At 38.8% G+C, this 17,458-nt stretch overlaps 1 protein-coding gene across 7 annotated transcripts in view; it reads left to right on the forward strand.

Moving 5' to 3' along the window:
• The first annotated feature begins 1,568 nt into the window (after nt 1–1,568).
• Nucleotides 1,569–17,458, forward strand: part of LOC127413720 (LIM domain-binding protein 3-like) — a 71,313-nt gene continuing 55,423 nt past the window's right edge. For 2 of the 7 annotated variants that reach the window (XM_051651088.1, XM_051651089.1), the window contains exon 1: nt 1,582–1,894. In XM_051651088.1, the coding sequence (XP_051507048.1) occupies nt 1,799–1,894 (96 nt within the window). In that variant the 5' untranslated portion in view covers nt 1,582–1,798. Of the gene's footprint in view, nt 1,895–17,458 lie in introns of all 7 variants that reach the window. The other 5 variants (XM_051651092.1, XM_051651086.1, XM_051651087.1 and 2 more) reach the window with 5 other exon arrangements.

Consider the following 17,458-nt stretch of genomic DNA (forward strand, 5'->3'; position numbering starts at 1 on the left):
AGAATAAATAAAAATACAATACATAGCTTAATAAACATCAATACTGTATGTTTAGTATGTCAATTGCTGACCATTTAAATAAAGAATAAATAAAAATACAGTACATAGCTTAATAAACATCAGTAATGTATGTTTAGTATCAGTCAAATGCTGACCATTAAAATAAAGAATAAATAAAATAAAATAAATAGCTAAATAAAAATCAGTACTGTATGTTTAGTATCCGTCAAATGCTGACCATTAAAATAAAGAATAAATAAAAATAAAATAAATAGCTAAATAAACATCAGTATTACTGTTTAGTATCAGTCAAATGCTGACTATTTAAATAAAGAATAAATAAAAATAAAATAAATAGCTAAATAAACATCAGTACTGTTTAGTATCAGTCAAATGCTGACCATTGATGAAACTTTCAACGGTAGAAAACCAGACTTTTAAATATTACATTTTGTAAATGCTACGACTGGAATTGTTTGGTTGAAAGGGGTACCAAACTGTGAATCCTGAACAAAAGAGTTTGGTGAATACATGTTTACACATTAGCTTCCACTCAGCTGACAACAATGAAAGTAACTACGTGATTAGCTAGTTAGCTATAAGCTCGTTGTCACGGAGAGTAAAAGACGGACATTGTTTATTTTACTTTTCAGCATTGTGTCTCACTCAACAGACACAATCCACCACCACACCGTTGGACAAACTATGACACCAATTCTAAAGCATTGTTTTCTGCATTATATGTTCTGAAAAAAAGTTTTCATATCGGCGCATATCGGTAAACATATACTCCGATACCGATATATCGGTGAAAGGCTAATATCGGCCGATCAATATATCGGTCGGGCACTAGTCAGAAGTTATCCGAAAGTGATCAGATTATATTACCAAAAACATGTAATACAACATATTAAGTTACCGATTACAATTTTGGTCATGTACAGTAATTTGTAATCAGTACCAGATAACATTTCAGAAGTAATCTTTGACTGTGGCGTTGCGTCTCGCTGTTGTTTTCCAGCGTCTCGCGCAGGAGCGCCACGTTTTTGAATGCTATGTCAAGTAAAAAGAATATATGTTTTTAAAAATGCATCTCAAGACACCCGTGTTCTGTTATATTTGTTGCTCTATGTCTAGCTTTTTTAACACAAGAAAATGTTCTGTCTGAACGGCCCCTAAGGTTGCACTTGCAGGGAATTGGACTCACATACAATTGGACTCACATACATTTGGACGCTTGGAATACTGTATTACCAAAATGTATGTGATTATTAATTCAGTTATAATATGATCAGTATCCCTAGGTTGGCCTCAAAATGGTCCTTAGTGTGTAGATAAATAAGGCACCCTAGAAGAAAGGAGTCTAGAAAAAACTTGTAGTCTGAGAGGAGGCTATATTAGCCCTGTGAATCATGGGAGGCCTGGCATTCTGGGTGTCCCCTTACATGCCATATAAGCACCCCATTCTCCCCCTCCCCACAATGCCAAAGTGCTATCGCTCTCTGCAGAGGGGCAGCTATTCTTAGGCTGTCTTTCCAGCTCATCTGAGCAGGCAAGAATCCCTTTACTTTGGCTTCTATCTCTTCTCTGTTGCTCAAGTTATTTTGTGTTAGTTGCAGTTTGGGCCTTGGCCTTGTAGTGCACCTGCTTTTTTGGGGGAGTGAGTGTTGGCGTTGTTTTACACCTTTTTTCTTCTTCTTTCAGAGGCTTTTTGGCACGTGCCCTGCCCCCAAATCAATTTTCCCTGTCTGTTTGGAGAAATTCAGTTGATTAAAAAATATATAGGCTTTTGTGAACAATGAGTACTTACAACGTGGCACTCACTGGACCTTCGCCCTGGGGCTTCCGGCTGCAAGGAGGCAAGGACTTCAACATGCCCCTCACCGTCTCTAGGGTAAGACCCCAAAATCTGGGCCAAACACTCAGTGATTCATTAGATCAGCACACTTTATTCAAAATCTGACTCCCTACAGACTAGGTCTAATAGGTTTTATTGAAACTTTCATGAGTGATGATGCCTGTTCTCTTGCTGAATAAGAGGGACTCCGCTTAGGTATTACACTCCAATATTCAAAGTCTACAAAAATCAGACTTTCCAAGCAAATTCACTCTCTTTTGAGACCTATCATAAGATTCCTGACAATAATACTATCATGTGACTCGTATGTATGATGTTATGATTGATGTTGTTGCTTTGTTCATACCTTGTTGCCTTTGCCTCAGTATGATCCTGTGGATTAACATGCTGATGTATTACTGACAGTTGTTTTTATGTATGCTGTTCTTATTCCTCTTGATTTGGAAATTTGTTTTGGGCATGTGTGCTTTGTTCATTGTATAAAGGAGTGGTAGCCTTTGTGTATCTATGGATCTCCATCTGAGGGTGATTAATATTCTTTTTTAGGGGTGCCTTTCTGCACTGTTAGATTTTGTGAACCAACTTTCTTGCCTGATTTAATAAAGTCTTTCTGCAATGCTGCTTTATTGAGAAACTTCATGAGACCACAGACCATAAAACCCTGTAAATCCATATTTACAATTAAGATGTACAGAATTGATCATAATGTGTGCTTTTTAGTTCATTACACACAAGTCTGATTCATCCTTGTTCTGCATTTATTATTGAGTATGTGACATGAAGTCTGATGACTAACACTTGACCAGCTAATTCTGTGAAATTGTAGTTTGATATATACAAGAATTTCAACATGCACAAGTGCAAAAGGACACTGAGCCATTTTTGTTCCCTCTATTTTGCCAGTGTTGTGAGATTGGAAGTTCAAATATCACAGAAGGGCGAGTTCTCATTGTACTGTAAAAATTATAGCCCTGCAAACACACCTAGCAAACATTCTAGTTCCTGGACACTTAGTGGAAACAGACAAGATAATTTATTTTGACCATAAAGGTGTTTGGCCTTTAATCAGTTTGTGTGTGTTTGTGTGCGTGTGTGTGTGTGTGTGTCTATCTGTCTTCAGAGAAGAACACGGTCCATGTGCACCGTCCTATTCTCAGATGTCTAGAGAGGACAGATTGACTGCTCAAGTATGTTGCTGACATTAGAGAGCCTTGAAAAAATAGATCCTCTTGTATAAATTGTTATTCAAGCACAGATGATGATGACCACACAAAGATGATGCACTGTCATTTTGCCACCTCTGTCAACATACCATATGGTCAGGAACAATGTCTGTCCTGTCACTATCCTAGGTAGCCCACAATGTTAGTCAGACTGTGATGGAAACACCCTTGACAGAAGGGTCAGAAATTAAGAAATGATGGGTGCAAATTTGCCACAGATTGATAGAAATGCCCCTGAAATTCAAGATAAAAGTGCCCGTTATGAATATATCTGTTTCGTATGTGTAACATCTTTTGGAATTTTTTATATTCTTCTCCTGACTTATTATACTTAAATTGAGTTGATGTTGATTTAATTTTATAGGTAAGAGGTAATACATTCTCAGTGTAGTTATTAGTATGTGAAAATGAATGAATTAAATTGACATATTGAAAGGATGACACAATATATTTTTATGTGGTTAGAAATACAGTATGCCCTAAGAAAAAGAAAAATGCATCTGAAAATCAAGCCCAGGGGGGCAAATATTGTCCTTACTTGAAATTTCGGACACTGCTTGATAGTAGCGTAAGGCACAATGGAATCTTCTGACGTAGTTTTAGACCTTTTATTTGTAGCATTGACAGCCTTTTGGCCCCACTATAGCAGGTACTAAGAATATCTAAATCAAGAGGTGTGTGGCAGGTCTGTAGTGTATCTCCCTACACACCAGTGGAAAAGACCAGTAGCACAGGACCTAGTCAGTCACTGGAGTGACAGGTGGCTCCCAAAGCTCACTTTTGTTCTGGCTGCCAGGGTGGCCCAACAGGAGGCTTTTCTATAAAAATACCTCACAGATGTGAGCCCGCTGTAAATGAAGAGACAGGAAAAGCTAATTTATTCTATATTTGAATCAAAACATAGATTTACATCTGCTGTGAGTATTATATTAGGTCTGAGGAGGATATCTGTAACTTTTTAGAATATGAATATTATTCGCCAGCCACTGGAGACAGTCAGCCTGGGTGCTACTGATCAGCCTGTGAGAATTCCAGTTCAGTGCTGGAGTCTTCACTGTAAATTTTAGGTCAACATATCTGATACTGTACTGGACATGTTGCGGCTTCTGTTAAAATCGAGGAATAATGTGTGCTATACAAGTACATATATATATTAATATATATATTATGCTTAGGCATAATGTAATGTCAGTGTATGGACTGAATGCTAATTGGCAGGCACAATCTGCAGACATTTTAACTATTTGCTACACTGATTTTTGGGGGAGAAATCTGCCGAATTCTGCTTATTGGATTTCAACATGATAAAAGTTTTTAATGCAGCTGAAAGTGCACTGTTATTGATTGCTGAAAGCATATTCAAATTAGCCAAATATTTATGTATTTACTAACATGTCTGTTAAGATAAAATAAGATTTGTATTAAAAAATAATAGTTCCCAGATCCAGAAGCCAGGCATTTGTGGTAGGGCTGGGCGATATATCGAATATTAATGATATAATCACAATAATTTTGCTGACGATGCAAAATTGACAAATGTTGTGAATATCGTGATGATTTTAATTCATTCGTTTTATTTGGCCATTAAGTTTCATAAAGAGCGCATCAGTAAACTAATTTCACAATCCTTCAGGGATGCACAATGAATCAAAATAACATCAAAATGGCGAGTTTGTCAGATGTGATTATTAATCCACAAAAGGCTGCGAGGCTGCGATTTAAAGACAGATAAACATGATCTGTGTGCAATTCAGAGCAAACCGGTGACATGCTGACCTGTGTGCACGTGCATGGCTGCACTCTCAGATCAGTTCACGTGCATTGTGAAATCCAAGGAGCTCTAAAATACCGGTGAAATCAAAGTAATGCAGGTTCAAGCATTCACGCAATTCCAAACATTAGTAACCGCTACAAGATATTATACAAATTTACAAATGCGGCACAGAATAACAGAAAAGGAGGAGATTACAGTGTTTAAGGAAGTGCGGAACATTGTAAACTGTCAAATACTTTTCCGTGTCAAAATAAAAGCCCCAGATGAAGGTGAAGTATACAAGACAGAAACATATTACTTTTGTATATCGCAAATCTAATCAAAGAAATTGAATCACTGCGCTCTACTAGTTCAGGGTGCATAGATCCTTCCAATCAACCTGACGTGCCCCACAGTAATAATTTATTATTATGTAATGTTCAACTGGGTTTCAAAAATAAGTCATGAAGTAGCTTTGCACACCTTGTTCATTCACAAAAATGTATTAGTATGTGAAATATAAAAAGTGCCTATCAATTAAAATGACTATCTTTTGTTTATTTAGTGAAAAACTAATAATTTTTAAATAGATTTTCATTTAGCCTAATGTCTTTAAAATATTGAATCTACTTGGCTATAATGGCTTTTAGGACTGTCACGATTATGAAATTTGGCTGACCATTAATTGTCAAACAAATAATTGCAATTATGACGATTAATTGTCTGTTGTAGGGCTGTGATGATTAATTGTCTCATTAAGGTCTGTTACGTTCTTGTGTGTATCTATATGAGATGTGTGTGTGTGTGTCGTTCAGCGCTGTCTCTGGCTTTCCGTATTCTGTTACCTTCTAGACATCTCCCATTGGTTGTTTCCATTGGAGTTCCCTCTGACGTCATCATCTCCGCCACCAATTGCCTCCGGCTGTGTTACTGTACTCTATCCGTTCGTTGTTGCGAAGAAATCAACCCATTCGTTTTTGTTTGATATTGTACATTCCCTGTCCTGTTTCTTATCTCTTTTCGTTATTCTTTGTTATTTGGATATATAGTGTCGTCATTTTCGTTATTTTTGTTACATTGGGGAAAGTGGACAGGTAAGAAGGTCACATGACGTACACTGTGCACACATGCAGGTTTATGTAACTGTTTAGACACATTAGGTTAGGAGTGAGTGCCACCCACTGTAAGTTTTTTTTTTTAGAGTGTTTGGCTAGAAAGAGTAGTTTAGGCAGGGCGTCTCATACGCTGAAGGTCTTCTCTTTTACTTTTTGTTTTCTAATCAGTTTAGAGGGTTTATCAGTTTGTTTGGCACTGCTCATGCCCCCCCCCCCTTTTCACCTTGCACACATCACCTTGTATAATAAACCACTTGAGTATTGCACTGTATTATCCTTTGTCTGTTGTCACTCAACCAAACTGTCCCAGCTCTCCATGCCCACCCCAATCTGTCAATGGATCACCAGCTTTCTGACAGATATGCAGCTGCTAGTGAGACTGGGGAAACTCACATCCGGTACCCTCACTATTTGCACTGGTGTTCCTCAGGTATACGTTCTCTCTCCACTGCTCTACTCCCTGTACACGAATGACTGCACTGCAAAATACCCCACTGTCAAGCTCCTGAAGTTTGCAGACACCATGGTCATCTGCCTCATCTGTGATGGTGATGAGTCTACATACAGATGGGAGGTTGATCAGCTGGCTGTCTGGTGCGGTCACAACAACCTTGAGCTGAACACGCTCAAAACAGTGGAGATGAAAGTGGACTTCAGGAGAAATCCCCTCGCACCCCCCCCCTACCATCCTGAACAGCACTGTGGCAGCAGTGGAGTTATTCACGTTCCTGGGCTCTACCATTTCTCAGGACCTGAAGTGGGACATCCACATAGACTCCATTGTGCAGAAGGCTCAGCAGAAGTTGTACTTCCTTCGCCAGCTGAGGACCTGCCACAGGAGCTGCTGACACAGTTCTACTCGGCCATCATTGAGTCTGTCCTGTGTACATCTATAACTATCTAGTTTGGTTCAGCCACCAAATCAGACAGAAGGAAACTACAACGGACAGTAAGGACTGCTAAGTGGATTATTGGTGCTCACCTGCCCACCCTCCAAGACCTGTATGTCTCCAGAGTGAGGAAACGTGCAGGTAGAATCACTCTGGACCCCACACACCCTGCCCAGTCCCTCTTTGAACTGTTGCCCTCTGGCTGGTGCTACAGAGCACTGAGCACCAGGACATCCAGGCACAAGAACAGTTTTTACCCTCAGGCTATTTTCCTCATGAACAATTAAACTGCCTCAGGACTCCCCCATTGTGCAATAATGTAAATACATATCTCATGTACATATGTAAATTCACTCATATTTAATTCAGTAACTGTCCATACCACTACCTTGCACATACACTACCACTTGCACATGTTCATACGCCATTCTGTTTTATGTCCTATTATTTGTATGTCTCTTTATACTCTTACCTTGTTTTATATTCTGTGTCTCACTGTAATGTTCTGTGCACTGTTTCTCCTATCACCAAAAAATAAATAAATAAATAAATACAATTCCTGTGTCTGGCACATAAATTGTTTTTTTAATGTTTCTTCACTTTCAGAAGTTATTTTAATGCTATGATTACACCCACGAGCCCTTATTTGTCATGAAGCAAAACCTTTGAAATTTCGTTTCATCATTTCATCACTCTACAGAAGTATGCATGCGTTTCCTCCTCTGTGGCACTTCGTCTATAAACCAGGAACATTTGCCATTACATGATCGTTTAAAGTGAAACTGGAGCACTTTGCGTTCACTGTCACAGTTTATACTTGTTCATTTATATTTTTGCGGGAGTTTGGTGTGAGCCTCTGCTCACAGCGCACGTATCAGAGCCAGTGTTACCAACTTAGCGACTTTGTCACTAGATTTAGCAACTTTTCAGACCTCTTTAGCGACTTTTATTCAAAAAAGTGCCTAGCGACAAGTCTAGCGACTTTTTGGACAACCCTTAGCTACCTTCCGTAGAAGTCGCCAGTACTGCCCCGCGAGTGCGTGGTCTTGCTTTCCTGCCCGGACTCGGAGGCACACCTCTCTCTGCGTCTACTCTGTTCAGTGAGACTGACAGAGAGAGAGGTGAGCAGGCGAGAAGGTGGAGCAGCACAATCAGTTGACCGCATGGCAGCTGACATAGACGCGAATGAGCTGCGCGTGTGCAAACAGTGTTGTCAAGGATCAGTGACGAATCTGTATTGTTTGCTCCCTTTTGTTTTAAATTTAAAGAGTTTAATTTGACCATTTATTTTTATTCTTTTCATGCACTTAATCACAAGAGATTTTTAGACAGTTGTTCATTCCTGTTTCTGAACTCTCTGAATTCAGACACTTACTTGGACAACCAAATAATGCATTTTTGTAAATATGCACATAGTGGTTTGTTATGGCTGAGCGCTGTGTGAGAGAAAAGATAAGAACGTTTTTGTCGCTTCTAACTTTCTCTCTGAGTGATTGATAGATATAGGGAATTAATAGGGTATAACAGTATGTACTGTAATTACGAATATGTTAATTAGCGTATGACGTCATCTAGCAACATTTAGCAACTTTTCGAGCAGGCTTTAGCTACTTTCCATTGAAACTAGTTGGCAACACTGATCAGAGCACTTCACCCGCTCTTCCAGACTGGAACTGGTTGACGTCTGCGGTGCGGCTCAGTGACGCCTGGACTCGGAGTTCAACTGAATGACACAAATGCGCCGGTCATGGCATTTATATAGTATATTCACTTAAAATTCCCTTATTTTGGCATTAAAATGTGATTGGAATTAGAATGCTCAATCGTGGTTGTATCAAATGACCACGATCAGACGGTTATTTAATAATCGCGACAGGCCTAATGGCTTTTTGGATGAAATGATGGTTCCTCTGAAAAAAAAAAAAAAGAAAAGAAAAAACAAAACACGAGCCATTTCAGAGCAAATGCATAATTATTGAGATATACGCTACCGGTCAAAAGTTTTGAAACACTTGACTGAAATGTTTCTCATGATCTTAAAAATCTTTTGATCTGAAGGCGTATGCTTAAATGTTTGTAATTAGTTTTGTAGACAAAAATATAATTGTGCCACCATATTAATTTATTTCATTATAAAACTCAAATTTAATTTTAAAAAAAAGTTTTTGAAATTGATTACTTAATTATAATTTATAATTATACTTTATATACTTGGACCAAATAATAAAGAAAAGCTGCCAATAAGTGCCCAACATAGATGGGAACTCCTTCAATACTGTTTAAAAAGCATCCCAGGGTGATACCTCAAGAAGTTGGTTGAGAAAATGTCAAGAGTACATGTCTGCAAATTCTAGGCAAAGTTTGACTACTTTGAAGATGCTAAAATATAACACAGTTTTGATTTATTTTGGATTTTGTTTAGTCACAACATAATTCCCATAGTTCCATTTATGTTATTCCATAGTTTTGATGACTTTACTATAATTATAAAATGTGAAAAAAAAAAAATTATAATAAAGAATGTTCAATAAATGAATGTTGAATGTGTTTCAAAAGTTTTGACCGGTAGTGTATATCGAAAATCATTAATAGGCTGAAAAATATCAAGATATAATTTAAGACATATCGCCCAGCCCTAATTTGTGGTACCATTTGAAAGCTTACAATGGCAGAACTTCGTCACTTTTGCATTTATGTTACATCCCGAAAGACTCGCAAATATAGAAATGTAAGTTTGAATATACAACATGTCTATGTATGTGCTATATGACACTTGTCATATAGCACATACATAGACATGTCATATGTCAAATTAAAGCTTCCATTCTAAAGAATGTGACTATGTAGTTTATTTTATTGTCGTAACACCACAGTATGAATGTTTAGCAAAAGAATCACGAAGTGAAATATGATCTCTGAAAGACAATAAAGACAAACATCTCATGTCTGCCTTATCACTGCTCCTGTAATCCCCAAATAGCCACAAACTCTATATCAACTCCTACCTTAGGCTGTTTTCTGTAAAATGAGCCATTGTTTACTTGTCTGTGAGCTTGCTTGGGTAAATAATCCAATGTGATGTCTCAGAATTTCAGAAAATATATAGGCCTACAGTCCAGAAGAAAAAGCATGATAAACAAATCATCTGTAAAATACAGTATGTTCTCAGCTATTGATGATGAAATGGTATACATCATTGCAAAGCTGAGGAGATTGAGCTTCTAGTCCATTGAGAAGCCAAAATATTTGACAAAACAGTGAGGAAGGTCTATGTGCTCTAAAAATAGACTTGATGTCTATGGACGAGCGCATATGTGAGTGCATTTTCAGATTTTTTTTTTTGTTTGTTTGTTTGTTTTACAATTCAGAGGAAATATATCATTTTCTGGTCTGATTATTCAGTCTGTTTGTTTTCTGTTTGCTGTTTTCTCAATTTTTACAGTATTTTGTTGTGCATGAACTGTCCAAATGCTTTTGAAGAATTTTATGACATGAGTCTTTCTCAGAATCAGAATCAAAATTAGCTTTATTGCCAAGTATGCTTACACATACAAGGAATTTGTCTTGGTGACAGGAGCTTCCAGTACACAATACAAAACAGCAACAAGACTTTTAAAAAATTATTAAAAATTGAATAAGAAATAAGTAAACTGAAAAGAAAAAAGTATATATAGAATACACAATAGACAATACATACATATACATATATATACATACACATACATACACATACATATACACACATACACATATATACACTATATATATATAATATATATATACACATATATATACATACACACATATATATATATATATATATATATATATATATATATATATATATATATATATATATATATACATACACACACACATTATATGTACTGAACATACATACAAACACACATACATACATACACAGACACACACATACATACACACATACACATAGGTAGTGCAACTCTAAATACAAATCGGTTATATACAGTGCAAGGGAATGTAATGGCAGAAGAGGTTGGATATGTTGGATAATATAAAAAGACTAAGCTGTGTATTGCACATTAATTATTGCTCAATGGGGCAGTTTTAACTGTTCATGAGATGGATAGCCTGGGGGAAAAAATTGTTCCTGTGCCTGACGGTTCTGGTGCTCAGAGCTCTGAAGCGTTGGCCAGAAGGCAACAGTTCAAAAAGGTAGTGGGCAGGGTGAGTGGGGTCCAGAGTGATTTTTCCAGCCCTTTTCCTCACTCTGGAAGTGTATAGTTCTCGAAGGGAGGGCAGGGGGCAACCAATAATCCTCTCAGCAGTCCGAACTGTCCTTTGTAGTCTTCTGATATCCGATTTCATAGCTGAACCAAACCAGACATTTATAGAAGTGCAGAGGACAGACTCAGTGACTGCTGAGTTGAACTGTATCAGCAGCGCCTGTGGCAGGTTGAACTTCCTCAACTGGCGAAGGAAGTACAACCTCTGCTGGGCCTTTTTCGCAATGTGGGTCTCCCACTTCAGGTCCTGTGAGATGATAGTGCCCAGGAACCTGAATGACTTCACTGCTGCCACAGTGCTGTTTAGAATGGTGAGGGGGGACAGTGTTGGGGTGTTCCTCCTAAAGTCCACAATCATCTCCACCGTTTTGAACATGTTCAGCTCAAGGTTGTTTTGACTGCACCAGACAGCCAGCTGTTTAACCTCCCTTCTGTATGCAGACTCATCATCATCATCTCGGATGAGACCAATGACAGCGGTGTTGTTTGCAAACTTCAGGAGCTTGACAGAGGGGTCCTTGGCGATGCAGTCTTTGGTGTAGAGGGAGAAGAGTAGTGGGGAGAGCACACATCACTGGGGGGCACCAGTGCTGATTGTACAGGTGCTGGAAGTGAATTTCCCCTGTCTCACAAGCTGCTGCCTGTCTGTCAGAAAGCTGGTAATCCACTGACAGATAGACGTGGGAACAGAGAGTTGGTGTAAGTTAGTCTGGAGAATAGCTGGGATGATGGTGTTGAAAGCTGAACTGAAGTCCACAAAAAGGATCCTTGCATATGTCCCTGGTCTGTCCAGATGTTGCAGGATATGATGCAATCCCATGTTGACTGCATCATCCACAGATCTGTTTGCTCGATAAGCAAATTGAAAGGGATCTAGAAAGGGTCCAGTGATGTCCTTCAGGTGGGCCAACACCAGTCTCTCAAATGACTTCATGATCACAGACATTAGGGCAACAGGTCTGTAATCATTAAGTCCTGTGATTTTTGGTTTCTTTGGGACAGGAATGATGATTGAGCGTTTTAAGCAGCAGGGAACTTCACACTGCTCCAGTGATCTATTGAAGATATGTGTGAAGATGGGGGGTAGCTGGTTAGCACAGGATCTAAGACATACAAGTGAAACGCCATCTGGGCCCGTTGGTTTCCTTATCTTTTGTTTTCGAAAGACATGGCACACATCATCTTCACAGATCTTAAGTGCAGGTTGAGTAGCAGGAGGGGGGAGGAGGGGGTTTGCAGGAGGTGTTGGTGTTTGTGTGAAGTGAAGGTCAGAGCGGGTATGGGGTGTGAGATTGGGCCTTTCAAATCTACAGTAGAACACATGCAGTTCATCAGCCAGTTGTTGGTCCACCATAGGGTTGGGGGTAGGAGTCCTGTAATTCGTAAGTTGTTTCATGCCACTCCACACTGATGCAGGGTGGTTAGCTGAAAACTTGTTTTTCAGCTTCTCAGAGTATCTTCTTTTAGCCACTCTGATATCCTTATTCAGTGTGTTCCTGGCCTGATTGTACAAGACTTTATCCCCACCTCTGTAATCATCCTCTTTGACCTGACGAAGCTGCCTGAGTTCTGCTGTAAACCATGGTTTGTCGTTGTTAAACATTAAATAAGTCCTAGTAGGGATGCACATATCCTCACAGAAACTGATATATGATGTAACAGTATCTGTGAGCTCGTCCAGATTGGTGTCTGCAGCCTCAAAAACACTCCAATCAGTGCAGTCAAAGCAGGCTTGTAGTTCCAGCTCTGCTTCTTCCTTACTACAGGCTGAGCAGATTTTAGTTTCTGTCTGTAGTTTGGAAGAAGATGAACCAGACAGTGATCAGAGAGTCCCAAAGCTGCTCTAGCGACAGAGCGAAATGCATCCTTTATTGTTGTGTAGCAGTGATCCAGTATATTTCTGTCTCTGGTTGGGCATGTAATGTGCTGTCTGTATTTGGGCAGTTCACATGTGAGGTTTGCTTTGTTAAAATCCCCAAGAATAATAATAACTGAGTCCGGGTATTGTTGTTCCGTGTCTGTGATTTGATCAGCCAACTGTTGCAGCACGGCATTCAAACATGCGTTTGGCGCGATGTAAACACTCACCATAATAAACGAGGAAAACTCCCGTGACAAGTAGAAAGGCTTACAGTTAATAAAGAGGCTTCCAAATTAGGACAGCACATCTTCTTTAACGTTGTTACATCTGTACACCAACTTTCATTGATGTAAAAGCATGTTCCACCACCTCTCGTTTTCCCCGTTAACTCCACGATGCGATCCGCACTGAACAGCTGAAAGCCCGGCAGATGTAACGTGCTGCCCGGAATGGCTTAACTCAGCCAGGTTTCTGTGAAGCACAAGGCAGCAGAGGTTGAAAAGTCTATAGCTTAATTTAGCTAATATACAGGGCTTTCTGAATTGGATGAAATTTTGTTAGCAAATGCTACTGTGTATCACTGTGTGTACCCTGATTTAGTGCTAGGTGCTGAAATGAGGGTTTCTCTTGGCTAATAGCAGTTCAGACTGTAACAGATGGCACACAGAAAGCATGAAGTTGCAATTCAGTTAAAATTGAAAGCAGCAGATGAGGGATATAAATACCTCTGTGTGGTTTGGATGAAAATGAACTGCTAAGGGGGAAAAAAATAGTTGTATTTGGAGAATGCATTAAAATATTAAGAGTAACTAAAATATAGTAGCAAATGCCAAACATTGTTGTGGAAGTTTTAAAAGTATAGTTGTGTAAAAGTTTTCCAAATAAGTTGTAAAAGTGTTTTTTTAAAAGTCACAATCTCAATGTAAAATTTTTCAGATATCCAGGTTCATATATTTAGAAAATGTTTAGCCTGTTATTATGGAGACTACAAAATGGACAATCAACCATTTGCATTTCTCATTACTGTACAGGAGGTGTTGTTTCAGCATGATTAAATTAAAACATACAGTAGCTGTCACACTAGCATGCATAGCATAGATTATAAAAACCATCTGTGCTCTTGTACTGAGTGGGGACGGGGATTTGAAGTGGAGACCCCCTATGTAAAAGAGGAAAGTTATGGGGTTACCCACAGCAATTTATTTCCCCATACTTTGTGCTGAAGCTCTGTGACATTTGAGTGTCATTAGAAACACGTTCGGTTCTGAAAAGATGTTACAGCTAAATGTCAATGGGGATCCACTGTTTATGATCTGCCAAAATACTTTGAGAATGCCTTATCCAAGGGACATTTACAGTTGGTGCATACAAATGTCAGCACAATGTTATTATGAGTTCTCTTGTCTTACCTTAGAGTAACAACTGGTAGAATAGTATTTCACCTCTGTGAGCCTGTATTCGGGTGCTCAAATGAAAGTTTCAAATTAAGGGCCACTCCAGTTCACATGGCATTTACTGAGCAGTTAAAGCTTGTGAAAATTGAGTTTTATGGATGTACTGAATTTGATCTGCATTAATAATATGAGTATGTTGGAATAATGACACAAATGTGGTTGTCTCTTCACTTGGACAGCATTCAGTGTTGTCGTGTTTTTAGGACTAGAAATAGCACACCACCCCTGATGAGACTGTTTCCATCAGTGTTGATTTTCTTTGTGGCTTTCCAGTTCTGGACCACTTATGACATCTCTCCACATGCCTATTCTTTAATGAGTGTAGGGAAATTGTTAATTTCAGTGAATCTTCAGGATGGCTGTAAGATTGAAACTGGCAGATGAACACAAACCTACTCGATATTTAAATCTGGTTATTGCATTTTCTTTTCCAAAGTGCAAGTTGATTAAAAAAAGGGGCTACAGTGGCCTTTTCTTTCTTTCACTGTTGGGATATCCAGCAACATAAGATTTTTTTTTTTTTTTATATATATATATAATCATTATATTTTGCAATATCTGTAAATAAGTGTGCACAATAACACCACACTAGCATACATTTAGGCAAGGGTCAGCTATATAATGAAAATAGATTTGAACTGAAAAGTTGAACGATGTTCTCAGGACAAGGGTATTTTTCGGATGAAGTTGTCACATTTTAAGTTGATTTTAATAGAACCGTCTGTCCAGTCCGGTCAGTTCCTGTCTTAGATGACTTCCTTATGTAATGTTTATGCTCCATGACTAAAACATTAATAGATTAATATAACGAGGTATATGAAGTCAGAATTTAAACAAAATGCTCCCTCAGGAAGTCTCCCAGAGTGTGGGACCCTCAATTAGGTCTTTAACCATTATACTAATGTCAGTCTCTTTCAAACAATCCTCTGCTTACCAGTAGCCAGCAAGTCCCCTGTCTTGGTCTAAGCCATGAGAGCCTGTGGATGGTGCTGCTGACGGGCAGAGCTGTTTTTAGATGGCTGCTGAAGGTCAAGTCAACTATGCTGGTGTAGACTGTAAGGGCTATGGATACTAACAGCTCCTAGATCCACCAAAACTGGTTTCATTCCAACAGTACAAAATGTGGGATGTTCTCAGACAACTCATCTGTTTAACTTTGATCTGGTGTGTTGTACGCTTCTGCTCTGTTTACATGTGTTTTATTAATTCGGTGTTAGTCAGGTTTACTCAGCTCAGGTCACATTTCATTCATAAAGTGTCAGATTCTTTTTGGTCATGTTAGCATTAATGAACCCATCTGGTTAAGTACTTAGGCTTCAAACATGAGTGAGTAATGCTACTTCTGTATTATGTAACTGATCATATACGCCTTTTCATATACTGTATTTAGACACCATGACTAATATTTGAAATCATGGTTGGTGCACACTCTATTGTGCTTGCTTAAAGGGATACTCTATGTAGGAGCCAGATTTGAATTTAAAATCTTGTTTTCTTTGGGACTTTTATTTATGGTTTGGATTTATTGAACTTTGGCTTGAGACTTTTATTTTGACATTTGCCCAGGTCACCTGGGGAGTTAATATGGTGTCTTCCATATGCTTAGGTAGATTCTCTTAGTTAGACAATGGAAGATGCTGGTGACCAAACAGTTTTGTACCGCTTCTATTCTATTGCTGCTATTGCTCTTTAATTTGTTATTGGAAGGCTTACTACAGTGGAATCTTTTTTTTTTTTTTTTTTGTGGAAATTTTATCTTTTGAGCAACTTGAGCAATTTGATTTGATTCTGCTGTGTATCGCCTGCCTGATTGCCTGTTTGCCTGCCAGCCTGCCTATCACTCTGCCTGTCTGCCTGTCTGCCTGCCTGCCTGTCTGCCTGTCTGTCTGCCTGCCTGTCTGCCTGCCTGCCTGTTTGCCTGCCTGCCTGCCTGCCTGCCTGCCTGCCTGCCTGTTTGCCTGCCTGCCTGCCTGCTTGCTCCTTTCACCATTATTGAACACAGTATTTATAACAAAGAAGTGCGTTACAACTAGACAGCATCTCAACAGTGGATTTAACACTTTGACCACTACATAAGTACAAAACTGGTCTTTTGGAGTGTGCTGAAACTGGGTTCTGGAAATGCAACCTGCCTTTAACCACATTGGTGTGTTTGGATGTGTTGAATATCTGCTGAATTGTGAGCAAATGCTTTATTTTGAATTTACTATTGGAGTGTATTTTATGTTTTGGTGTGGTTTGGCTGCACTGGTTTCAAAGTAAACTGAAGTTTGTGACAAACATTTCAAACAATGGAAAGTGCTGATTCTCCCACTGAGGCTGCCGATACAGCCGCCATGATGGAGAAAAATTAAGTCGAGTTATTGCAACCTGTAGAGGGAAATTAAGTGTTTGCACACGAAGACTAAACAAGTTAAAAGAACTAATGGACAAAGGTAATGCTGTTGATGTGAACAAAGGTGTTAAAACTTTCATTTGTGAATTGAATGAAGTTGATGAATCTCAAGTGTTTGTGCAACAAATGTTAAGTGATGATGAAAGAGAACACGATCATTTTAACTGGTATGTGCCAAAAAGGAATACTTATTCATAATTTCTTAAGGAAGTGGAAATATGGAAAGCCAATCAACCTGATCCTCAAGAAATGATTACATCCTTTGACAATGTTTCAAATGTATCTAGGAAATTAAATCAAAAGGTTCTTCTAAATCTGGTGCATCTTCTGTATCCTCAGCATGCATAAAAGCTGAAGCTGAGAAAGCAGCTCTTTTGGAAAGTGATGTTGGGCTGAAAAAGAAGCATGCTTTGGAAGTGCAAAGAGTGGAACTGCAAAACAGAACAAAGTGAGCTGGAAACTGACATAGCAGCAGAAAATGCCAAGGTTCAGGTTCTTGAGAGTTATGAGAAACAACTAGCAAGCTGTGTCCCATTCAAACATAAGTAACACAGCAAATCTCTCACCAAGCAGCAGCTGCTTATACCCCAACAGCACAACCAAATCTCACAAATGCAACTAACAACTTGAGTTACATTGCA

This window comes from Myxocyprinus asiaticus, chromosome 23 (genome assembly GCF_019703515.2).
Source record: "Myxocyprinus asiaticus isolate MX2 ecotype Aquarium Trade chromosome 23, UBuf_Myxa_2, whole genome shotgun sequence".
Classification (NCBI taxonomy): Eukaryota; Metazoa; Chordata; class Actinopteri; order Cypriniformes; family Catostomidae; genus Myxocyprinus; species Myxocyprinus asiaticus.